This window comes from Protomyctophum parallelum (assembly GCF_964188405.1).
Source record: "Protomyctophum parallelum genome assembly, chromosome: 8".
NCBI classification, from domain to species: domain Eukaryota; kingdom Metazoa; phylum Chordata; class Actinopteri; order Myctophiformes; family Myctophidae; genus Protomyctophum; species Protomyctophum parallelum.
Window position 1 is genome coordinate 32,817,083 of NC_139703.1, and position 25,658 is coordinate 32,842,740.

At 40.2% G+C, this 25,658-nt stretch overlaps 1 protein-coding gene across 2 annotated transcripts; it reads right to left on the reverse strand.

Annotated features, from left to right (window-relative positions):
- Positions 1–1,031: 1,031 nt before the first annotated feature.
- Positions 1,032–21,399, reverse strand: pank4 (pantothenate kinase 4 (inactive)). 2 transcript variants are annotated; one of them, XM_083770566.1, is made up of 19 exons: positions 21,275–21,399; positions 20,743–20,825; positions 20,369–20,577; positions 19,280–19,463; positions 17,671–17,763; positions 17,108–17,261; positions 15,679–15,860; positions 15,216–15,297; positions 14,303–14,403; positions 9,835–9,990; positions 9,262–9,374; positions 8,243–8,330; positions 7,721–7,872; positions 6,808–6,863; positions 6,332–6,381; positions 6,037–6,141; positions 5,425–5,525; positions 3,942–4,010; positions 1,032–2,976 (listed from the first exon to the last, which is right to left on the reverse strand). In XM_083770566.1, the coding sequence occupies exons 1-19, from the start codon at positions 21,396–21,398 to the stop codon at positions 2,721–2,723; spliced, it is 2,358 nt and encodes a 785-aa protein (XP_083626692.1). In that variant the 5' UTR covers position 21,399; the 3' UTR covers positions 1,032–2,720. The 2 variants fall into 2 exon arrangements, with proteins under 2 accessions (XP_083626692.1, XP_083626691.1); XM_083770565.1 differs by having other exon boundaries at positions 19,280–19,472.
- Positions 21,400–25,658: the final 4,259 nt, after the last annotated feature.

Here is a 25,658-nt window from a genome sequence, read left to right on the forward strand (position 1 = left end):
GGCTATTGAAACCGTCTCTGTGTGTTTCCATGTTAAGTGCATACATAATCATATCAACATGTGAAAAAACATCATGCTATGGTTATGTTTACATCGGACAAATCTACAGTAGGCTATAGGCTACCAAATCCCAAACATAGATGGGTGGGTTGTTCTGTTACTATGCTATTTTGTGTAGTTTACTATGACTACAAAAAGAGGTAAGAAAACGACATAACATCTGGGCATTTTAAAGGCCTCAATTAAAGCATATTTCAAAACCTGGACATCTTGTGCTCAGGTTAAAGGAGAATTATGCAAATAGCACTTGATACCGGTAGTTAGTGATGATTTTAGTGAAAAACAGACTCCAAAAAGAACATTTTAAATAACAGATTAAAAGTAGCAGACTTTTCCGACAGATTATCGTCACACACAGTAGGCACCAAACACAATGGCAACGGAGCTAGTGAGGGAGAAGGGTAGCAGGGGTTTTGGAAGACCCCCTGCCGGGCACCTTCATACATTATAAGCCTGCAGCTCCCCAGCAAGTGTGCACGCACAGCGGGCATCCACTACCACAAACTGAGTTGCCTAGCTTCCGGGGTAGTTTAAAAGCTTTAAATATGGGTGCATGTGCCACTTCACAGCTCTTTTAATCTCTTCCTAGTTCATTAAGTTCCTTGAAATTCCCTCGCTGAAGAAACACGCCAACTGAAATGAATAAAATATAAGTGTTCACCTTTTAATTAAAACTGATTGTCTGGAGAATATAATACACAGTTGTGCGTTGTCAGCATATATGGAGTAATGCAAATGAATTATATACACACACAAAACAGTATTATATATATCACATATATGTACAAATGACAATGCAATTATCGCAAAAGTGAGTCCACTTGACACAAATATAGCTTTGGGAATCATTTTTGACAGCAAGGCAGGACAAAATCTTATCCATCACCTTAAAGTGAATTTGTGAAATCACAAACACATTAGTGAGTCACCTTCCAATCTCATAGTGTGGCTTTTTTCTTTTTTACTAAATGAAGTGGTGTTATTTCAAAAATGTTAAAAAAGAAATCTACTGTATACTGTAGGAGTATTTATTTAATCATGCCAATATCATTTTGATAGTAATTCATCTGTGCCAATTAGTACCTTAAGACCAGCAGGTCCATTGGTTCAATAACATCATAACACATATAGCTTTTTCATGGTGTTTTGATGACAGAAATGCAACAAAAGCATAAATATGCAGTGTTGACTCTGACATCAGGCAGGCACCTTCAGGAAAAACAAAAAACTTACTTCACAGTTGAATACTGCCACCTTGTGGAATAACAAAGCCAAATCAGACCAAACAAGCCCTGTAAGATAAAGTGCTTCTACTCTCATCCCTAAATCATCATTACCAGCTACTTGCAGTGCTGTGAAAAACTAAGTGTAACCCAGGAAATCCTATCTTTATATTTTTCTACTTTGTTTAATGGAAGCCTAATAATATGGACACATACATTGCAACCACATGATATACAATATTTACCGTAATTGTTTTGTCCATAACAATTTACAGTAAGTCATTATAAAACAGTGAAAATAGCCAATATACAAGCTCAAGGTGTGACGCGTTGTGAGCATTTCAGATCACCAGAAATCTCTCTAGTTCAGGCTGTCAGATGAAGTCTGACAGCCTCCAAGAGCCTCAGGGCAAAGTCAAGGGATCTACAGTACGCAGTCGATGGCAAAATGCTTGAGTCAAGCATCAGAAAGACACTACAAATATTTGATCGACATGAGAGGTCAGGAAGGAAGATGACTCATTCCACGAACATTCCTCCGAGTTGATTTAAAACAAACAAATCTATAAGTTATCTGCCAAAAGGGTGTACTTAATGTATTTTTTTTTCTAACTTCTTTCCAACTATGAAAAGGGTTTTCATGGGGCAACTTATGTTCTCACAACACTGTGTATAATAGTAATATACAACACTTAACTATTTGATAACCTCAATTCAACCATTGGCAGTAATTGGATGAGAATGGGGGGGGGGGGGGGGGGAAATGATTCAGTATAAATGACTGAAATTGCTTTAAAAAATAATTATGCAACCTGCAACAGGAATAAAAAAGCTGGTTGCATTTGCAGTGAATGACACTTTGATCACCTTAGCCTCAAGGCACATTAGCCACACATTCTTATTTTTGCTAAATAAAAGCTTTACAACTGAAAGCTAATTACCCTGATGGTGTGCAGACCAAAGCATCTTCATTGTGCGAGCATGGCGCTGGTATGGCAACAAGCGCATATATATATATATATATATATATATATATATATATATATATATATATATATATATAATTATTTTCCCCAAACAGGGTACCCAGATTAATCAAAGACAATTTCCCATCCAATGACAGCGGTCCTCAAGTCATGGAATGAGGGCAGTGGGTAGCAGAGATGGTGGCAACTACTTGAACAGCCGTTAAGCAGAGACATCAAACAAATCAAACCCAATGTCCACTCAATAAAAGACAAAATGGAGCAAGAATGTAAAAGAAAAATCTACATAACACCTCCCTGATCAGGATTACCTTCAAAAACCTGTTAAATTACACACCATCAGTCATTCACCAAGTGGCAGTAATATCATCACCATTACATCCTGATATCCGGCGCTCATCCTCTGTCAAGGTTCAGGCCCTTGTGCTAATGAACCTCGATGTGCATCGGCTCACGAGGGCGTCGGTGGCGCCACGGGGTCCTTGCTTTGGTGCTTGCCGGGCGGTACCTCATATTTGAAGACCACGCTGAAGAGCTTGCCACCCAGCCGGTCAGCCAGCCAAGAATTCTTGATGACGGCCATTTTGAGACTCTCACAGCTGAGCATGGCGTAGTAGTTGGTATGTATGGCCCGGCCCATGCCTTCAATGACCACCAGGTCGGTCTTCCGCTCCCGCACCACCTGTGCAAGCACCTTGTCCAAACGGCTGAGGTGGGAGTTGGGGTTTGGGTAGTGTAGGAAGGGAGACAGAGGATGGAACATGGTTAGGTACTCACAGGAATACATGTACACATTTTACAGTATGGAATTGTAGACATGGAAGCAGTTTCACATGGTCTCAATTGGGGGTGATATTGGTCATTAATTACTCATTACATGTCTACAGGCTGGGGCGGCACCTGTCAGCAGGGAGTTTTGGGCGGTAGGAGTAGGACAAAGGCCCTACATCCTCCCGGTGGGGGCTCCTCACTGGCAGGTGAGTCAGTAGGATGTGTGTCAATAGGAATAACGACTAAATTCAGAAGAAAAAGGGGTAAAACAATCTATTACTCTTAAAAAAAAAAGGTATAACAAATTGTCCTATAGCTGCCATCTTGGAAATATGCTAATTCAGGGTCCACCCAATCATAAAGCCTTTAAGCCTTACAACATGTTGCCCAGATAAAGTCAGATCAATTGTACATATCAAGTTTGCATTTGTAGATCATTTGGTTCAAACTTTAGAGTCAAAACCGTTTATAGGTGGTGGTGGCCATATTGGATTTGGTCGCTGTGGCAACCCCGAAGGTCGCAGACTTGGGTGCCCTAGCTAAATCATTAGAGCATGCCCTGGGCTACATCTGGGAATAATTTGGTGCGTTTAAACTGATTAACGTGAAATAATTCACCAATAAATGTAATTTTTCACAATAGAGTTTAAGCAGTTTCCTCACACTTTCTTTCAAATCAGAATATTTAATTGGATTCCCTGTATATGAAAACCTAAAAGAAAAAACAAATCTACCTGGTTTGGTAAAAAATATGCTATGTAATAATTCCAGTATAGTGGTGGCCGCCATCTTTAAATGTTCCATTTTGAGGGCTTAGCTGCCATTTTTTTGTTTTACATACAGCAGATTTGGATTCTGCCCGACAACAACAATATTATATGAGCGGTGTTCTGTGACTAACCTCAAATCCAGGCATGGAGAGCTGGAGCCACTCTGTACTAATGTCAGTCTGTCCTCCTTCAATCCCAACCTGCACAACGATGACATCAACACATTTACACTTTCCTGCTCTGCACAACGATGACATCAACACATTTACACTTTCAGGCTCTGTGAGCCGCAGGGAATTCCAATGAGCAATTAGGCAGTGGCTCAGGGGCTTTAGGGTGAAACATTCAATTAAAAAAAGAAGTTTAAAAACATTTAACAAAATGATCCAAAAACGTATGTTATTGGGATGACCCTAAGGACCATAAAAAACCTTGAATGATTTACTATTGCAATTTATTTTGGGTCAAACCTTAGATTGACTGGCCCATTATGTTGATCTTCCTTTTCCAGCAGGACTACTAGTAACTGGTGTACTGGCATTGCTATTACTGTGCTTAACTGACCAGCCAACTGGCCTGACCTGAACCCCACAGAGAATCTAGGTTGTATTGTCAAGAGGAAGGTGTGAGACATGAGACTCAATACAAATTAATTTATGGCTGTTATCAAAGAAAACCTGGGCTTCCATAACACCTCAACAGTGACAACGGCTGATCACCTCCATGCCACGCCCCATTGATGATATTATTTGTTCAAAAGTAGCCCAGACCAAGTATTGACTGCATACATTAATATACTTTTCAGATGGTCGACATTTCTTGATTAGCTTTTTTTAGTGGTCTCGTTCTAATCTTTTGAGATGGGATTTTTGGATTTTCATGAGCTGTATGCCATAATCATCAAGATTAAAACCAAAAAAGGTTTTAATACTACTAATAGTAGTATACTTCATAAGGAGAAGAGACTGGAGCAGCACGGACATTTAGAGCCTTTTATTTAAAATAAAAATAAAATCTAAATAAAAGGCTCTAAATGTCCGTGCTGCTCCAGTCTCTTCTCCTTATGCAACTTTGATGTCCCTGCACCTGTGAAGCACCGGATCAGCCGTTTCAGGCTTGAGGCGCGTTGGTAGACTCCCTTTCTACCAGTAGTATACTTCACTTTTTGAAGTATACTACAATGAATTGAGAAGGAGCTGTATACGTATATAGCAACATAGAACATTGGTTCAGAACAGTGGTTCTCAAAAACATCAGTTATAGAAGCTCACATTGCATCACTTCGTGCTGCGCTGCAAGCTTATACATCTGCTATCCGCAGCCCAAAACAGTTTGACAACTACTGATTTAAAAGGCATTTGTAGAATCGACCTCAATTCTTAATGGCTTAATGCACAACCGTGCATCGTAATTGGGAAAGCTCTTGAGCTGTGTAATTAAGACTGTAATTAAGACCAGATGCACTATGTATCGTAGTAGAATGTATTGAATGTATTGCTGGATGAGACAGAGAGTGCCATTACATTATTGTTTATCTTAAATGCGTAGTCTGTATCGCAGTTAGACAATTATTAAACTTTGCATTGTTTTTTTTAAAGCATTTCCAATACTCACTGAATCACAGGATCCATTTCAGCTATTCGTCCTGTCAATATCTGCAGCTCACCATTTGTCACATCATTTAGAGCTGGACCTGAGTTGCTGGCCAGCACAACCTATGAAGAAAACCAAGAGATGGGGCATAAGTGATTAACCACATGAATGTCATAATAGGCAAATATTTGGTGAACATTCTGTGAAACCAACTGAACTACAAGTTCCACGTTGTGTGCTTAGAGCACAGAATCTTTCAGCGAAGAGATTCGGTGATGAGTGGAAAAAAGGTGGGGGCCATGTATAGACCATGGTTAACAACTTTAACCGCATCATCCATATTCAGAGGAAACATCACACAAACACACAAAATAGCTGATCTGGCTATTTTTGGCAAAGAGATTTGCTGTAGAGTGGGAAAGCACAGAGCCAACTCACGTCCGTTTAACTAAGTCTAGTGCAGCAAAGTATAATAGTGTTTACAACTACACAATAAAATCTCCTTTTACAGTCACAGTTAAATTAACATTTTAGTGTGTAAAAGTGTCATTAGGGTGAGATAAAACGTTAAGATTCCTAATGGGTATTTTAGTCAAATCAGTCATCAGTAGTAAATTAGGGGTGTCTCCTTACCTCTGTTCCACGACAAAGAAGCTCTCTAACAAAGGGCATCACCCCTAGAATAATGTCCATTCCACTATTATCTACGAAAAACAAGGCACACTTGTGAGGAGGACCCTGTAAGAGAAAACCAGGATGGACTATGTTCAAATTATATTTTGCATTTCCAGCAAGATAGACATTACACATTGTAATGTAAAGTATGTAAATAAAAACCAAAGTGTGCTAAATTAACACGATGGTATAAATGCAGTGAAATAGACAAAAATATGTAGTGAAATAGACAAAAGGTGAGCAAAAGTCAGACCTTCATTCTTTCAAGCCACTGGTCATAGGCATCAACAAGCCATGGCCGTTCTGAGGAAACATGCATGTAGAGATGAGCTAAATCAATAGGCCAGTGCGATTAAGGTAATACAATATATTGTATAAAAAACGTTTCGATATTACTAATAGCTTAAAGGAACTTTTACAATTTTAAAAATATATCGATCCTCATTAATGCCAGCTATTGGTTGATAGAAAATAGTCTTTCTATAGCACCTTTCTCCAAAGTGCTTCTCATCCACTATGTACAATGTGTATTACATTCACTCATATTTCACACATACTGACAGCAGAGGCAACCATGCAAGGCACCGGCCTACGTATCTGGGACAGTTAGCGGTTATAGTGAAGACCAATACATGAAGAAAAACTAGATGTGTTGAAACAGTATCAGTCCATACACATACTGTAGTAATACAATACAAATGGGGATGAAAAGGAGAGTAGCTTCCATACCTTCCAGCTGCCGTTTAGCCTCCTCAAAGCCAAACTCTGGATCAGATTCTAGAACACTGCGTAAATGAACAACAGTGAACAGTGTGCACCAGTTAATTTGGGAATTGAAACAGCTTTGTACATACAGTGGAGCAAAACATAAAACAAAACAAACCATAAAGCCTTGTTATACAGACTTCATTAACTGCAGCTTAATTACGAATTCTGTCTTTTTATATAATGAGGGGACAGTCATTTTGAAAAAAGAATTAAGTGACATTAAGTTCAGTTGTCCTGGCAACAAACTAATCAAGATGTAAAGCAATGGTTCCCAATGTGGGGTCTGAGGAACCCTGCGGTAGTGGGTTCTGGGGGTCCCCAGCCAAATGATTGATACTTAAGAACCAAATGGAGTTTTACAGTCTGAAACTCAAGAACCAAATGGAGTTTTACTGTCTGAAAGTGTGACAACTACTGATTTAGAAGACATTCATAGAACTGGCCTTGGGTCTTAATGGGTTAATGCATATAAAACTGTGGTTCCTTGAATCAAAACGGTTGCGAATCACTGACTTAGAGGTCCAGTTATGGCTTGCAAACATGGCAGAAGGACTGATTTAAACTACTAAAGCATGTAGTTTAAGAAAAGAAATGACGAGTCATAACTGCCAGGTGCAGAAAACTAGTTTATGAACATCTAGAGTATAATCAGTTTGTGCTCACAAAGCTCACGGTTCAGAGTATGGGTTTATGCCGTTCTATGGGTTTAATGGGCAAATCTTCCATTGGCTTAGAAGCAGCCTAGAGACGAGGCAGCCAATCATGAAGTGTCTACTAGTTCGCTACTAGAGGTAGTAGTGAATGTAGGCCAGGATGCTTTTCAAGCACCTGGCAAAAAACAACAAAACACACTGAAACCATGAAATGTACCCACTCAGACACAGCCTTGGCCCCCCAGTCAAAGACATTCCCAGCCAGGACACCTCTGACCAGAGCAAACTGCTTCTCCTCCCAGCTCAGTAGCTCCAGGGCCTTTACGATAGTCTGGTAGTACTTGAGAGCCATGTCATTCTCCTTCTGTTTGATCTGGAACAGAGCACAGACAAACTGTATGAGATGCAGCTTCTATTTCCCCACTGAAAACAATTAAATAATTGTTACTTGGGTTTAAAATTATAAACCAAATACCACAAAAATGCTGAAATTTACTGAGGCCAATATAAAAAGTTAAAGGCTACTTGTCATCTATTAATTTCCCATTGTCTTACAACTCCAGATTTGAGGTTAAAAAATAAACAGAAACTTGTAAAATATTTGTTAGACCACAGCAGTCAGTGGCAACCCGACATAAGAGCAGTTGTAGTACAAGAAACAGATGAACTACAAAGAGCAGTGGAAACATGGAAAAAAGAGAGAGAGAGAGTGAATGAGAGAGATCGATAGATTTCACTCAGACCTTAGAGAATGGATCAGGAAAGTTGAACTCGTTTAAACAGTGTTCCCTCGTGTCTAACAGACTTCTGACAGTGAGGGATCCATAAGCACTAGGTGAGAAGAGAAGCACTCTACATTAGCAAGAGAGAAAATATACGTGTATATACACAAAACACACAACTACTAGGATGACAGGAAGGCAGCTCTAATGTCGGAGGAAGAGCAGTTTGGGTGGTGTTCAGGTTTTGGCTAATTGAGTATCATGACCTATAAAAAGCAAGGACTTTTCATGATTCTAAAAATGACCGATTTTCAGGCTATTTAGAGTGCAACAACAGCACCTGTACATTCCTGAATAGTTTGACATTTAGGGGAGACTTGTTATATCTTAGACTTGACATGCTTTAACCGTTACCTTTCGACTAGTGCAATGTCCTGATAAAGCAGCGACCATGGCATCACATGTATATCAGTATTCTTAGGTAGATCAGAATGGCTCAGTACATGTACAAGTCAAACAAATAATGGTTAAGCAGGCCAAGCATAAGATATACCAACATATTCATAATTGGATATTATTATTTAATACTATTTTCCAAATGTTATGCTTAATGCCTTTCCAAATGTAATGTGTCCAATGCTTAGAGCTTTGGTTGTAATGGAAAATGCACAATGCCAAACATTTCTTTAAAGATATATATATATATATATATATATATATATATATATATATATATATATATATATATATATATATATACAGGACTTTAGTCAAATGGCAGTAGCTGTGTGAGCAATGAAATTAAGAAATCCCTGGCCACACTAATAGTATGTCTACACTAAATATAATTAAATGGTACAGTATAACAGTAACTGACATTTCAAAAGTATGCAAGACGTAACTGCTTCTATTTATTTTTGTGGCATTTAAAAAGAATATAAGAAATTACTGCTCTTTATATTTGTGTGGCAATGAAGTCAAAGGTTTAAAAGCAATCATTTGTGGGACATTTGACATGAAAGAAACGAGAGAACCCTTACAATGGCTGATGGCGGAGGGTCTGCAGCTTGTGTCTGTATTTCTGACGGAACTTCTCAGCTCGCTCAGTAGCCTCAGGGATGTCCGGTTGGCTCGCCAAAGCTCTCTTCACCACCTGTTCAAAGACACAAAGCTCCAATTAATCAGCCATGCTGGGAGTGGATGGACAGACAGACACACGAGAATAAATGCCCCGACACACCAAGCTGACATCAGGCTGTGTTTTAGCGTATGTGGTCGAAAATAGTCATAGTTTTTGCGGTGTCTCAGAAAATCTCTATATGGTGTTCACAAATATGCAGTAATACGTTCCTACATGTTAATGTAATTTATTGACGAGACTATTAGAAGTCAACTATAGCCACATGGTGAATTCTGCCTGGAACTTAGCAATCATTTTCAGAACCAACCAATTAAACTAAAATCCTAGTTTTGGGGAAAATCTCATCCAAATAAGGGGTGTAAAGGAGGAATGACGTAAGAGCAAATTATGACCACGGTTTGAATATTGTGAATTTTGGCAGTAGTACAAAGAGACACAGACACTGACAAAACAAACACTATCATCATCACACCCCGTCTAGCGCTTCCTCGAAGCAGAAGAGCCAGTATTCTCGAGCGAGGGCGTCCTCTGTGAGGTCCACTGTGTCTGGGATGTACGAGGACGGATCTTGGAGCAGAGGCAGGTTCACAAGCTTCCTCTCCAGACGATCCATCTCCAACATGTCAAACTATAGGCAAAGGTGAGATGACAACATGAAGCCTTGTTCACATTCTCTCAGACAGTAGATGCCATGGCGCATTGACCAGCCACCCCATTGATTTTCTGTTTCAGGTACATTTAATATATTTTCAAAGCTGGTTTGTCAGTTTAGTTATTATTTTGTGAAAATGCTTACATTTGTGTTTAGTTTTTATTAGTCATTAGTAATTTGGGCTATTTTTGGCTGAGATAAAAAAAAAGGTCAGAAAAAGTATTGTGTACCGGTAATAATAATTAAAAAAAACATACAATTTAGGATCCACTATTAAAACTGGCAAAGATAAACAAATGGAAGATAAGATTTCATATACAACCAAAATACTAGGCTTATATATGGAGTAAATGGACAAAACGAAGGGTGTTTTCACAAAGTGATTATTTGTAAAGCCTCATTTTGATTTTAGTTAAAGCTACACTTTGTAACTTTCCTCTTCTACCCTAGATTTGCAAGTGCTGACATTTTTACCATTGAGCTAATGGAGCCCACATGCTTGCTCAGGGGATAAATTGAATCTTGACCATCAGGTCAAAGTTTTTGTCAGATCTTGTGTCTAGGTGAGACATACCTTTGACACGATCTAAATGCCTCAACAGAAGAGCAGACAGACAAAATACAACCATCTCAATTTAATATTGTATTAACATACTTTACCATACAGATTGGACAAAATTACACCAATCAAAAATGGACTTCTGGGTAGCTGCATTTTGCAACTCTAGATTTTTTCATAATGGGATGAATCTAGAGTTAAACTTGACAGAACACGACTCGCTCACTCACTGTATAACAAAATTAAGTAAAAACTTCTATAGACTGAGACTTAGGTAAACATTTTCCTTTTATTTTATCATGCTCATAAAGTGCTCTGTGCTCAAAGTGTCATTAAAAAGCAAACGACCTTCGTCAGTGCTATATAGCACTGACGAAGGTCTTAGGACTGAAATGTTTGCTTTTTAATTGCACTTTGAGCACAGAGAACTTTATGAGCATGATAAAATAAAAGGAAAAATGTTTCCCTAAGTCTCAGTCTATAGAAGTTTTTACTTCATTTTGTTGTTGTCATGTTGATACAGTGAGCGAGTCGTGTTCGGTCAAGTTTTCCTCTATGTTTGAGACCACCACTCCTGTAGTTAAGTTTGAAAAAAAGGACGAAGAACAGTTTTCTCAGTGCTTCCATGAATCTAGAGTTGCAATACCCTCGATTGACTCCCCATTCACTCAATTTGCGTTTGCGATCTGCTTGTATTAAAACGTTAAACTCACCAACATTGCAGCTCTAGGCCAAGCTTGTATTATCCTCTTTCACATCTTATGAGCTACTTTGTCAAGATATTCTGTGCAATGATTCTGCAAGAGTTTGGAAGCACTCGTCGAAGTCACTGAACGGCCCTGCGTACCACCCGTTTCGAATTTGCACATAATGCAGGAGGCAGCCGCACGACCCATTAATAAAAACGAGTGCTTCCAAACTCCAACAAAAAGAATCACCTGCACAGAATTTCTGGACAGAAAGTAGCTCATAACATGTCTTCGGTGGATTTTTATGAAACAAAAGCTCGGCAGATTGAAAGAGGATAATTCAAGCTTTGCCTAGAGCTGCAATGTTGGTGAGTTTAACATTTAATTTAACAGTTTAATACAAGCAGATCGCAAACGCAAATTGGATGAATGGGGAGTTAATGGAGGGTATTGCAACTCTAGATTCATCCCATAATAAAATCTAGAGTTGCAAATTGCGGCTAGACTTCTGGGTAGAGTCTAGATAACGCCAGCAGTGTCACATTGGAACAGTATTATTTCACTTCTTTTTTTTTTTACCTTAAATTTTTATCCCACGATTTTGTAACCCAGTTCTCTTTTTTCACCCAGTGCCAATTATCTAATGTAATCCTGGGCGCTACACTTCCTCTGCCAACCTGGGGGGGGCAGCGGACTGACCTCATGCCTCCTTCTATGCATGAAGAGTTCAAGCTGCTTCTTTTCACCTGACAGAGGGGAATTTCCCCGGGCCGGACGTAGCGCGTGGAAGGGACACGTTATTCCGACCAGTTCCTTTCCCCTCCATCGGGGGAGGTCGTTTTAGAGACCAGGATTACGGCATGTTTTTGTGAGGGTATCTACCCTAGGGGACACGGGGAGAACATGCAAACTCCACACAGAAAGGCCCTATCGCCAATCCCCGCCTCGGGTATGGGCACTGATGACGCGGAGGAGGGAACACGCCGCCAGTGCCCACAGCGTCCCCAGCGGGAATTGAACCCAGGACCTTCTAGCTGTGAGGCGACAGCACTACCAACTGTGCCACCGTGCCCAGCATTATTTCAGGACACTTGACATATTGTTATTGACCCGTAGAAATGTATTACTTTGTCAACCTGTGGCTATCTATAACAAACAATTAGATATAGTTAATTGGACACTACCGTATATTTTATATTGTATATATATATATATATATATATATATATATATATCTACATTTGACCCTGAAATACCAGTTTGTTCACAAACATTGTGATCTGGTCTATATTAACCTTGCGTCACAGCCATATTGGCAAGGGCAACTTTCCACAACTCCACTGCAAGAAATATGTCTGAGGTACATGGCTAGGTATTGGGGCCCAGCAATGCCAAGCGCATTGTGAAAAGACTTCCTTGCCCTGGCTGATACAGACAACAAGCCTCTCTGATTCAAACAACAATCCTATATCATAATAACTACACTCTGACACTTGTAACAAACCAAACCGCTTGAAAGTTACCGTTAGTGTCAACCACTGCACAGTGCACACACACTAATAGAATTCTCACATTATCTTAGATTTCAACAAAACATTATTTTAAAGGGCAGGTAAAATCAAGCGATCACTACAGCATCTGCAGCTGAGAAACGTTACAAAGCAAGTTTGGAGAAAAAAAAAAAAAGAGACCTCAATTTATGAATAAATCAGGATTAAAACAGTTCCTAACATGACCAAATATACTAGCCAAGCCTGCACAGCTAGAAAGCAATGTACTGAGCATGTGACACCCATCAAACTAGCACACACACAAAGCATGAGGAAGTACTTACAGGGAACTGAAGGAAAGGGTTACAACACAGACAGGTATGAAGAGGTGTGTAGAAGAAATGAAAAGAGGACAGTCAGACAGATTATTTCAAGAGGGCTGTGGATTCGAAAATTCAATATTCAATTAAGTCAATTCAATGAAGTCAAGGCTTAATAGGATGAAGCCATTTAAAGGAGATTTCCGGACTAGCAGATTCCTTACCTTAATCTGTTATTATATCCTTGAACAAGTGGTACAGGAGAGACATTTCATAACTCCATCCAGAGTCCACCGCAGCTCCGAGCATGCAGGGTCTTATGCTAGTTTTTACGGCAGCACATTTAGTACACTTAAAAATGGTGGAGCTTATCTTGTCATTATGAAAGACAGATGTGTAGTGATCGAGTGATCAAAATAAGCTAATTAGCGCGAGACCCAACGTGCCCAATTGGAGCTGCGGGTGTGCTCCGAATGGAGTTTTGTAAATTTTCACCTGTACCACTCGTTCTAGGATATAATGAATACCCTTTCTGACATGTCGGGGTGAGATGTCTGTACTTTCCGTGGGGGTGAGTTGAAACTTGATAAAGGGAAGAGACGGACAGCTCGCCCAAGAGACGCAGACAGCTCACCTCAATGATTTACCGACAACACATGAGAGTATAAGACATTGTAAAATAAGCTGTTATTGCCTCTTTCTGTAGAATGTTCATTAGGGGAGTTATATTGTTGAAATAACAAACGTAATTCATGTTGATGATGTCACTAAAGGGGCAGTTCATTATTGTTATGGACGGGAGAATGACTTGTGTAATGGGGATGAGTGCAACTGGGGGACAGAGATATATGAATTATTTTTTAAGGATTAATCATCCATTTATTTACAAACTAAAAAGAGACTACTCTATTCTACTGCCATCTAGTGTTCACCCCCTCTTGCTCTCTCTCTGCTTTTGAGTGTTGCAATCACACCTAGAACCAGCATCCAGCAATGTCCGTCCGTCCCTATGTCTGTCTGTATGATACAGACACAAGTAGAGACATCTCATCGACATGACCGTGAGTTATCTGGACTTTCGGGGTGAGATGTCCGCACTTTTGACTCTGAGGTGGAAAAAGAGTGAGCTGTCCTGTTACCGTATGAAGAACATTACATCAGATTATGGTAAGAAAACAGCTACCGGTAGTCCTGAATTTTAACAGTGGTCATCATTGGATGTGTACTCACCGTTCCGCTGCGTGCACGCTGCATGGGATTCATGTCAGGAGAGACACTCATGAGTCCGGAACTCCCAGCATAATTCTCCCCCCAACTGTACTGGTTGGGATCTAAATAAAGACGAGGGACAGTTTGGGCTTTTACAACTCTTTCAAAAATATATATTTTTAGGTTTATTAAAGTCACTCAGAGTGGAGGTTTTGGATTTTGTTCAGTTGTTTTTGTTCCATTTTAGTGATGATTAAATAATTTCTGATTAATCTCTTGAATTTTTAATCATTCAGATCTCTGGATATTTCACAATAGTAATCATGAAGTGAATCTCAGATACTTCTCTTTCGTAGTACAACATCCAACAATCTTTTTTTCCCCAAAATGGTCATGTTCCCAAAACAATTAAAAGGTTATTATTTTAATATCAAGGACTGAAAGAAGTACAAAGGAGCCCCGTTAATCATAAGTAGATAGGCCATACTTTCACCCCTTAAAGTCCGAGATGATATGCATACTTGATCTCGGGAAATTGAAAGTTGATTTATTTTTGTAATAGTTTCCCAACCGTTTTCCCGTTTCGCTGTAAGTGAGGGAGAGGTTTGCATGGAGTGGGCAAGAACTGAGGTGGCAAGAACTGAGGTGGAACAGTAGAGAAATAGGAACGAGTTAGAAAATCTCTCTGATAATACAGTTTCAGGCTTGCTAAATATTCCAGAACTTACACTAACAGAATTATTTGAATCTGTATGGGACAATTTCTCTCAGTAAAGTTCTGTTAATAAACAAATGTCAATTTCATTTAAAATTGGAGAAATAACAATGCATTTGTCAAACTTTTGCAGCATCATTTTCCAAAAGATTTTTGGCATTAACTCTACTAAATCATGTTGGTTGGGAAATTGTGTTCTGTGAGGGCTTTTCCCCTTACTGTCTTCCTCGGCTCCTTTGAGAAAAGCTCCAATGGCACCGAGATAGCCTTCATGTCTCAGGAACAGAGCTTGAACTTCACCCTGCAACACAAAAAATGTGAAATAGCAATTAGCAATAAAACTGTTAGCAGGCCTAAACTGGATTTAACAAATTTGTTCACATTGGCTTAACATGACAATGAGGAAAGTCCAGGTGGGCAAAAAGATAGCTTATCATCTTGATAATAGGGCTTGGATGAATCACTTACGATCAATTCAATCAATTCAATTAATTATATTGCCCTTCTGCGATTCAACAATTACCAAATACCAATAAAAAATTAAATTGTGGCATTAAAAATCACAATATTTGAGTGAATCATTTTTTTGCCCACCCCCATTTGATAACATATTCACTTCTGGACTAGACAGTTCCCAACATGGTTAAAGCACTTGGGGTAAATACAGAAGAGGAGTCCTTGCCTTGGTGAAGAAGTTGATACTGTAAGTAATAGTGTGCATTGTTACAGGATGACCTCTAATGAAGAAGCCTCCAAAGTAGACTCTGGAGAGGTTGTGGAGCTTGGCGTACAGGCAGGCCAGCTGCCCGATGTCATTACTGATCATGTGGAGTAAGCTCTTGGCCATATCTTCTTTGGAGAATTCTATGGATCGATATTAGACATACAGAAACAGAAGAACGATAAATGTTAAAAGTTAATGCGAGTTTTTAAATCATTTTACATTAATGCTTATCAAACCTAACCGTTCACCCATTTCACAATAATCAGGGAGTGTGTCTATCTTGGCTCAATGCCATGTCCACATTTCTCAACAGTAACACAACTAGGCTGCACTGTCTACAACAAGGCCTAAGGTCGGTTAAGCCAGTTATTCCCACCAGTTCCTATGAGTGGGAATTGCAAGTATGCGTTATCACGAGAAGAGATGCAATCTGTCTTCCCTGAGAGAAATAAGTCCTTGACTTTGTCCCATTTGCACACCCTTTCTTTTCAAAATCTTTTTTTAGGTTTTATAACAGAAGCCCAGGGGCAAGTATGAATGTCTTCAAGTCACAGATTCTTGGAAAAAATAAATCAGATTTTACACAAGAGTACAGCCTTCAGTGGTCAAGTGTAGTCAGTTACATATAAGGAATAATAATAATAATAAAACTTTATTTGTATAGCACCTTTCATGACATGAAATGCAGCCTAAAGTGCTTTACAAAGCAATGGAGAAAAAAAAAGAAAAGCAAGGCAACGACATTAAAAAACAAGCAGTAATGCAGTACAGTGAGGACATGAATAACAAAAAAGAAAAGATCAATTAAAAGCAATGTTGTAGAAGTGGGTCTTGAGCTGTGCTTTAAAAATGTCTACAGAGGCTACAGAATAGGTTAGACCACACTTAAGTATCAGTGACTCAGAGGTAAACGGACATAATAAAATGTAAAAATAAAACTCAATCCCCTATCCCACCCACAATCCCAAGGACAGTTGGAAAACCCATTTGCACACACAGTTACAATTGTACATCTGAAGGGGGAAAGGAGGGGTCCGGGACCCTATTTTCCCTATTTCCTTATCCCCAAACTTCTTTGCCTTTTTTTTTTTTTACCATTTTTGAAAAACATTTTAGTTCAAATAGTTGATCTACAAGCTCACAACATGTCGATCGTCTAGTTAGTTGAACAATTTGAAAATGTTTTTCAAAATAGTAGGGACCCCGGACAACAAACCACAGTATGTAATGCATAAGTGGTTAACACTGAGGAATTTTTACTGTGCACGCTAAAGAACATCAGAAAAATGTCTAACCTGGAAATGTTACACAGTAATAGAGTATGCTGTGACTTTTTGACATTTCAAGTTTTCATGTTTGCAAGTAAAATAAAGTGTCCTTGCATCACCTGTGTCTGCAGTAGCAGACTTCCCAAAGCTGCTGGCAATAAGATCTCCAGTCAAGCCCAAGCATCCATACGATCCTCCGTAGATATCTTTGACAAGCATATCAACACTTGTGTGCTGCCCTTTTGAGGCCAACTGTAGTAATTCATCAAATCTCTAAGAGACAACAAAAGTTCAATCAAAGTTCAATTGGCTTGTCCTGAATAAATATCACACTTTGTACCGTGTCCCCGTCCCCCCCGTCCCCTTTTTTTGTGAGGGGTTAAAAAAAGAACAAAATGTATATGCCTGATTTAATACAGTTTAATCTATTTCTGCTCGGTATACTGAATTGTCTTGTGTATGTGTTCCATTCTCTGTCAATATTTTTTGTATCCCATGTCTATTTTATTTTTTTGTTGTACAGCACTTTGACCAATGTCTGTTTTAAATATGCAGTATATGACATGCACTTACTTACATGATGTGAACAAATAATAAAGATTGTTGAGTCACTTTTAAGAGATGGTAATAACCAATTGTCTGACACCAAGCATACAGTTATGGGCTAAGACTAGAGAGATACCTTTGTCTTGGTGAGCAATGCTCCAAGGCCCCAGAATGTTCCTCCACCTATTGAACTCCCTCCAATGCGTTCAAATTTGTCCTCTGATTCAACCTATTTAAAGGGAGAAGACATGGAAATGATATGAATCTCAATGACAACAGAAGAGATGAGTGTTTACTAACTGTGGTGGAAAATGTGGATTGACAGTGACACCTGACAAAATGTCATTCACAATATTGTCTATTTAGGGGAATTTAGTTATTGTATGATCTTATCTATTGCATAGCTCTTCTGAAAGTAATGTATTAAACCCATCTAACCCCCTGCTTAGCAACTGTCTCTGCTGTTATCCATGATTCTCTTTAATACAATTTCAAGATGCCAAGAGCATTGTCTGGCTGCTATGGCTCTGACCTTTGTAATTTATGTACAGTACTATTGTTCGTAATCTCAGTGGTTTCAGAAACCATAGCAGACTGTCGAACAATACAGTCTGCTGTACATCACTCTAAATCTAGGCTGTAAATCTAATGGACAGTATGTAGAGTAGATTCCTGCAGGGAGTTTCACTCCCTGCAGGAATTAGCAGGTAAAGGACTGTAACCGATTGTAAAGTCATACTCAGGGGTGCACACAAGCGGTGCGCCAGTGTGCATGCGCCGTCAAAACGTTTGGTGCGCGGTAGATCAAAGGCATGGAGGCGCATTTGCGCACCAGCTGAGAGACAGGGATTTAGAGAATGCTGACAGGCATTCAAAAGGAACTCAAATGAGATGTTAACGTCCTGTAAGAAGACATAGAAATAAAACTAGTGTTGACTAATCATTATAAGTGGCTCTTATGTGCTAAACTACATGGGCAGGTGCTCCTTTGAGTACTAGCCCAAAATAATAGTGCATACTGGTCATGCAGTACCACACTATGTAAAAACAACCGATGACATTCATTAAAAAGGGAGTCTGAATAAGTACCTGAAAGGCTGAAACATAATTTGGCATATGTGTGGAGGTAATGCCTTGTCTAGTCTACTATATCAAAAAAATATACTGTATATCCTTTAACAATTCAAAAAGTATATATTTTTTGTTTCTGACCCTTTAAGAGTCATCAGTCTACCTTTCTCAAACCAACACACCACTACAGCAGCACAGTAAGCACCTTACCATAATCACCTTCTCTAGTCTAGAGGGTTTAAGTGATTAGAGTCTAGAGTCGGACTAGACTTAGTAAACTCAACCTGAGTAGGCTCTGTACTTGGACCACTTTCCCCCTCGTCTCCACCAAGTCACTACATCTACAGAGATAAATGGTCAAAAAGCTTGCAGATACCAATCTAAGTGCCCTTATTTTATTATACTGTATTTATATATGTATGTAATGTATTGTATGTTTTTGTTTTGTTTTTTGTTTGATTTTCATTTTAAGTAATTGTATTGTCTGTATTATGTATTGTTTTGTTGTATTGTCTGTTTGTCAAAAAAAAAAAAAATGCAATAAATATATTGTTAAAAAAAAAAAAAAAAAGCTTGCAGATCTGCTATTTGGGCTAATGTTCCCCCCAAAATGTTAGGTTTTAAGTGGTTAAAATAAAATAAAATCTTGGCTCAACTGCTCAAGATATCATTACCTTCACAATGGATACCCCAGAGCCGATGTTGACCAGTAGGTAAGGGAAGATGTCTGGGTGGGTGTTCTGGAAGCGGAACTCTGAGTCGGCGTGCTTGGCATAGACAAAGGCCTCATGGGGGATGTTCCTCAGCACAAAGTTACAGCCCTTGATTAGGCAAGTCATCTCATCCTCCTTGTCCACTCTAGCATAACTCAAAACATTACAGGCCTATTAGCAAAGTATTTTGGATTGTAAACTACTTGTTTTATCCTATGGTTATATCGGCTGGAGACATGCTAATGTATACCTGCCACTTTTACCGTTTTACTAGCCAATAATTATTTTTTAGCTCATTCTGATTCCAGCCACTGCAAAATATTTTTTTAATCAGAATTTGCCTGGTAGGTTGTGCCAATTCCCAACCTTGTTAATAAGCTTTGTTCTTTTTCATGCATAGAATATATCAGGGTAAAAAGCAGTCTAATAACAACTAGTGGTGGGTATCTCCTACAACCTTACGATAGATATGTATCACGATACGATATATATCAATTATACGTCGATTCCAAAAAATTACCAATTTAGGGCTGGGTATTGCCAATAACCACACGATCGATACGTATCACGATACAGAGTCATAGACCACAATGTTGTTTTGACAAATATATTGGCAGACAGAGACATTCAAGTTTCCAAATCAATTTGAAAAATGTAGTGGATAACATTTCAACAAAAAGCCACATCACACACTGCATTTCCTGACATATCGATATGGTACGATATGATTATAGAGGGTATGCGCATGCTTAAAGTGAATGGCACATAGAGTGGCAAATCGAGTGGCAAAGCAAAAGGCAAAGTGAGTTTAACATTGTTTAATGTTGTTTAGCAATCAGATAGGACTTTTCTGTTTGGAATGCATGGGCTGTCAAGGCCAGAAAGTATTTTTTTTGCCACTCAGTAGGTGTTCCTGCATAACTTCCGGGTTTGATGATGATGTCACGTGCATACACTATTGCCATATTGATTAATTTAACTCGCCCCTAATAACAGAGCATAGAGACTTCTTTTTGTGGCTGTTTAATCAAAGTTCACTGGGACACTCACCTGAGTCCAAGTTTCTTCTCAATGAGGTCTTTGAACTTGTGTGCTCCTCCACCTGTGGCTTTGATCACTTTGGTGTCAGTGTTGACCAGGTGGTCTCTGATGAAATCCAAACAGGTTTCAATGTAGGCATTTTCAAATTTGATAAAGTGCAGGCGAGCAGTGATCTCTTCCTGCTCGGATATTTCGTAAAGCTTGTCTTCTGCAGAATCCTAGACAAAAATATACATATAAATAAAACACAAGTATGAGAGATTGAACAACTTTTACACCACAAGGAAGTAACAGTGTTTTGATAGTGTTGAGTAAAGAAATAAGAAAAAAACATGCAATTGTGATTTTAAAAAGGTCCATGTGAGGTCACACACATACAGTACCTTTGCAGAGTGGTCAAATGACCGCACTTTTGCCACTTTGTGTTGAACAGTGGAGTAATAGGCGAGCTTTGTTAGGGATCCACCTGCATAAAGAAATGCAGCATTTATTGCAGCGAGGACTGTAGTTGACACTTGACAGGCAGGCTAGTTAACAGCTAGAAAACAGACCTTTGGTCATTATGAGGTTCATTGAGAAAGGGCGTAAAATATCGTAGCGTTAAGGTAGGCAACTGGTGGCTGCTTTGGCTGTTTTTAGACTTGACTTCCCACATGCTAATGTTGCTAGCTAAACGGCCATTGTACTTCTTAAAAGTTGATCGTGTGTACGACTTCAGCCACAGAGATAAACATGATGCACGCAGTCAAGGTGAGCCGCGTTTGTGCCAGGTAGTTAATACGATCACTATAATCTAAAGCCCAGTCTTGTTTATTTCCAATATAATGGCGTGTGTTGTCATTGTATCACACCTGGAACCAGGAGGACCAAAAACATTGAACCCGCGTCGTCGTTGTGTGAAATGATAAAACATACCTATATCTATCGCGAAGCACTTTGCGTTTTCCAGGTTTCGGAATATTTCGTCCGGTGGCAGAGTTATGCTTTTATCCATGCTGTGACTACTACTGCTCCTGTCAACTCGATCACGTTCCGCCATGGTGGCACACACACACACACACACACTGAAGCCAGTGTTGCCAGATTCACTGTGCGAGGTAAATAAGCAGCCAGGTCTACGAAAACAAGCCCAAAAGAAGCCACTCCACAAATATGAAATTTTAATCTAATAGAATTCATCAGCTATAAAACGGCCGATCTACAAGCTCACAAGCATCGAGATGCGACACGTTGTGACCTGGCATCGAAGAATATTGGGAAAATGTTTTTATATTAATATTATCATTCATTAAATAACTAACGCCCAAATCCATATACTTGGGTCATGATACTGGTTGCAGAGGAAGACGTATGATCAAAATAACTGTCACTGATGTCCAAAAGTGTCCGTTGAGTAAATTATATTTATTAGCTGCTCAAAGTCCTATACTTTGTCATACAAAATAAACACAACATAAATCATCAAACGCACAGGATACAGATCACCAGCCAGCCCTCATGAACACAGTCAAAAAACTGGTTTACCTCTGCCACTGCACCTGAGCCTGATTAGGGCCAGGGTTAAATACCCTCTATCCCTGTAACCATGGCAACCTTGATTGTCAAATTGACAATGAAACCTAGAAACAATATGGTGGCTCAAATGGCTCTTACAATAACTATAGCGGCAGCAAGTTGGAAATGCATTACAATTGTGTCCCTTTTATGCCCATGCCATATATGGAGTTCTTTGTCAGGCATGCCCAAATATGGAGTCTATGCAAATGTCAGAACACATTGTGATGTCCGTACAGGCCAGTTCCATATCCAGAGCCTGGGCAGAGGCCTTTTGTGGTGGGTCTGGGCGTGGGTCAGACGGGTCAGACGGACTCACTCAAGGCCGGGCACTGCACTCCCTGTGGTGGTGGTGTGGTGTGTCGGTGAAGCCGGTGGGGCGAACGGATCTCGGGTTGCGTGGATTACAGATGTACAGAGACTCAGACTTGGTGCATTTATAAAATAGATTTATAAGGTAGATAATAATAAAACACAAATCCGGTGGGGTCCTTGGCACAACATAGTCAGATGGGGGTTCGTGTAGGCCATGAAAACATTAGGAAACTACCACTTTAGAAAAAAGCCTCCAAAAACCGCAACCTGCAACTACTATTTATTTTACAATTACAAGTAACTTCACAGAAAAACAAGCCAAAAGTCGCTCATAATAAACGGATATGGCAACACTGACGACGACCTGACGTCACCGCCGTTCGTTCTCAACGACCAATCACCGCACACGCACATTAGTGGGCGTTGTCTTTTAGTGTAGGAGATAGGAGGAGTGTGTTTATGTTTGTTTCTTTTCAATCTGGGATTTGTTTTTTTCTTAGTTGAACCTGTCTGAGATTAGAGGGCTCTGGGTTTAGGCAGAGCCATAGAGTAAAACAGAGTTATGACAACTCCGTGGGCTGATCGGTTTGTTTTGTAAGTATCCTTCAGTCTTGGCATTTGATAGTTACTTTTAGGATTTAGGATATTGGTTTCCTTTTGATAGGAGAAATCAGTTGAATCTTGTATCCAATCATATGTATTTTTTATCTTTACAGCACTGGTCGCCGAAGACTTTAAAAAGTTCCTCCTGGGAACGAGGGACAAGAGTAAGGGGGAACGAAAATCGAGGGACAATGCCGTCCAACGGGCGAACCACGCCGCCGTCCTGTGCAAGGCCATGGGGTGTGAGGGGGCGTCCCACCTGAAGGGCCTCCTTGAGTTCGATAAGCTGAGAGAGTAGGTGGAGTCTACAGTACAGAGTTGCTGATAAAGACTGAGTCCTGATGCGTTCTTTTAACTCATATCTTCTTTTCACAGTTGGCTAGAGAGCAAGAGGGGAATCTTTACGCCGACCACCCTCAAAGCGTACCTCCTGGACCTCTTAAAGTACGTTGACCACCTGGAGGTCTCAGGATTGATGCCCCAGTCTAGGCTCACCGGACCGGACCTGGCGAGGATACGATACTCAAACACTTCCGAAAGGAATTCTCGAACAAGGTTAAAAGACACCGGTTCGAGAATCTACGAACCAAAACGAGTGAGTATACTTTCTGACCCTTAAGCAAGAATATATTGTCTTGGAAAACAAATATATCAAAAACAATGCCGCAGCACACACTAAGACTTCTATCTCAATCTAATTGTATGTATATAAGGTAAGGAACTGGACCCTCAAAGCGAGCTGCGCTTTCTGGATCTGGCCCGCGAGGGGATCCCGGGTCTCTTGAGTAAGTGAACATGTGAAAAAAAAAAGTTACGTACAAGAAGGGACATTCAACAGCCTTTCATACTTTTAAAAACAAAAGTTTAAGCTTGTCTCCTGTCTTTTTAGCTCAGCTTGACAACGTGTTTGAGCGCGTCATGCTCAAGAGGATACAGGGCCTGCTGGTCGGTTATTTTTGCATAATCAGCGGGCACAGGTCAGGGGTCTTCCGCAACCTGCGGCAGGAGGAGCTGCAGAAGGCGCAGAATATTGATGGGGAACACCACGTGGTCTATGTAAATCAATACTTTAATTCTCAATGCTATTGTCTAAGTCTCTTCCTATGGAATCTTGGTAGACATTTTGGGGTTCCTTGAGACACTCCTAAGAGGTTTCTGCTTTTTTGGTGAGAGTCTTCACACAATTTGTTCCATCTGTTGTAGGTCACCGAACACAAGACATTTAATGCCAGCGGGGCGGTGGGACTAGTGCTCTCCACTCAGGAGCTGGAGTGGCTCCGGGCCCTCTGCCGTTGCCTGGCGAAGGCGGGGCTCGAGAGTGAATTTGTCTTCTTTTCCAAGACGGGCAATGAGTGCAGGGACCTGCAGCAAAGCTTTTGCTTTTGTCACAAATTGGACAAACATGCTTGTCCAATTTGTGATTCCTAACAAACGTAGACAAGGTAAGCCACGTTAGTGTAGAAAGTGTCTGCTTATTACACCATTAAACAATAATCATATTTTCATTTAACAATGATGCTCCTGGAGTCGACTTTACCTGCCGTTGGCATAGTCCTGAACGAGGAGCCTCTCCTCATCCTGCAGGTGGTGTCTATTCTGGAGGTGTGACTTCAGATAAAACTCCCCAAAGCAGATTGGGCATTCCGCCTTTGACTGAGGTGGCCTGCGCTTTGCCTTGTCCTAAAACAAAAGTTAATTGGGATTAGTAAAGGTACTGGCGAGGTCAGACAGTGCCCCCGCAGTGTCCCCCCCAGTTAGGGTTAGTTAGGGTCCGTTTCAGATATTGGGCGAGAAATATCAATATGTCTAACCCACATTTTCAAACAATTCCCCTCCCCCAGTGAAGTTTTCCTATCAACTCCTATGTTAAAACGCCCAATTGACCACAACTAACCCTAACCCTTATTTGGGTGTTAGGGTCAATTAACCTCAATACATTTTTAATGTTTTCCAACCCTTCTCAAACCCAGATTATCCTACCAACTCCTATGTTAAAACGCCCCATTAACCACAGGTGTCCCTAACCCACATTTTCAATGTATTGTACTGTATGTATTTGTATGTTTAGTTTACTACCATTTTAAGAGGGGACTACAGGTGTAAACTAGAAAAAGTGCCCTTCCGGGCACAGGTCTCCACCAGGTTATCCACAGATCCGTGCAGTTAGAGGTAAAAACACTTTTCGGCCAGTTATAGCGCCACCTTGAGGCTGAGTTGAAATTGTTCATGTGGCATTTCGTCCTCGGCCTAGTGGGAATGTGGGTGCACAATTTCACGGAAATCACGCGATGTGTTCATGATTTGCAGCATTTTGTTTGAAACTGAGCACTCCTGTGAACTTTGGAAGCCAATCTTAACCAATCAGGATGGAGTCTGATAAATCTGAAAGACCCGTTTCGTTGAATGGCTCTAGAGAGACTGTGTACCAATTTGCGTGATGTTTGGACAAAATCTGTAGGTGTACTGTGCAAAAACTTGTTTTGCACAAAGCGGCCTCCTGGTGGCGCTATAACAGGCCGTTCTGGAAAGTTTGGGGCAGAGGTTCATGGTTGGCATCCAGGGAGTGTGTGTGCAAAATATGGCATCGACCGGGTTAACGGTGGCCGAGATTAGCTGTTCACGGACACACACACGGACACACAAACGGACACACAAACGGACGGACGGACACGCGGACGGACGGAGTGCAAAACATACTCTCCCCACATGCCTTCGGCCTGGTGGAGACAATTAGCTTTTGGCTAACTCAGTGAAAACTGAAATGTAGTTAGTATTGCTAGTACTCACAGCCATGTTGACAGGGATCAGCCTTCTGGGTTGATTTGTA

Excerpts from the sequence above, each read along its gene's own strand:
- pank4 (XM_083770565.1), bottom strand. The coding sequence starts at position 21,398 with ATGGCGGAACGTGATCGAGTTGACAGGAGCAGTAGTAGTCACAGCATG. Across the intron at positions 9,375-9,834 it reads TCGAGGAAGCGCTAGACGGG|GTGGTGAAGAGAGCTTTGGC; the intron begins GTGTGATGATGA and ends GTCTTTGAACAG. Across the intron at positions 6,864-7,720 it reads GGGGCCAAGGCTGTGTCTGA|TGTTCTAGAATCTGATCCAG; the intron begins GTGGGTACATTT and ends TCATTTACGCAG.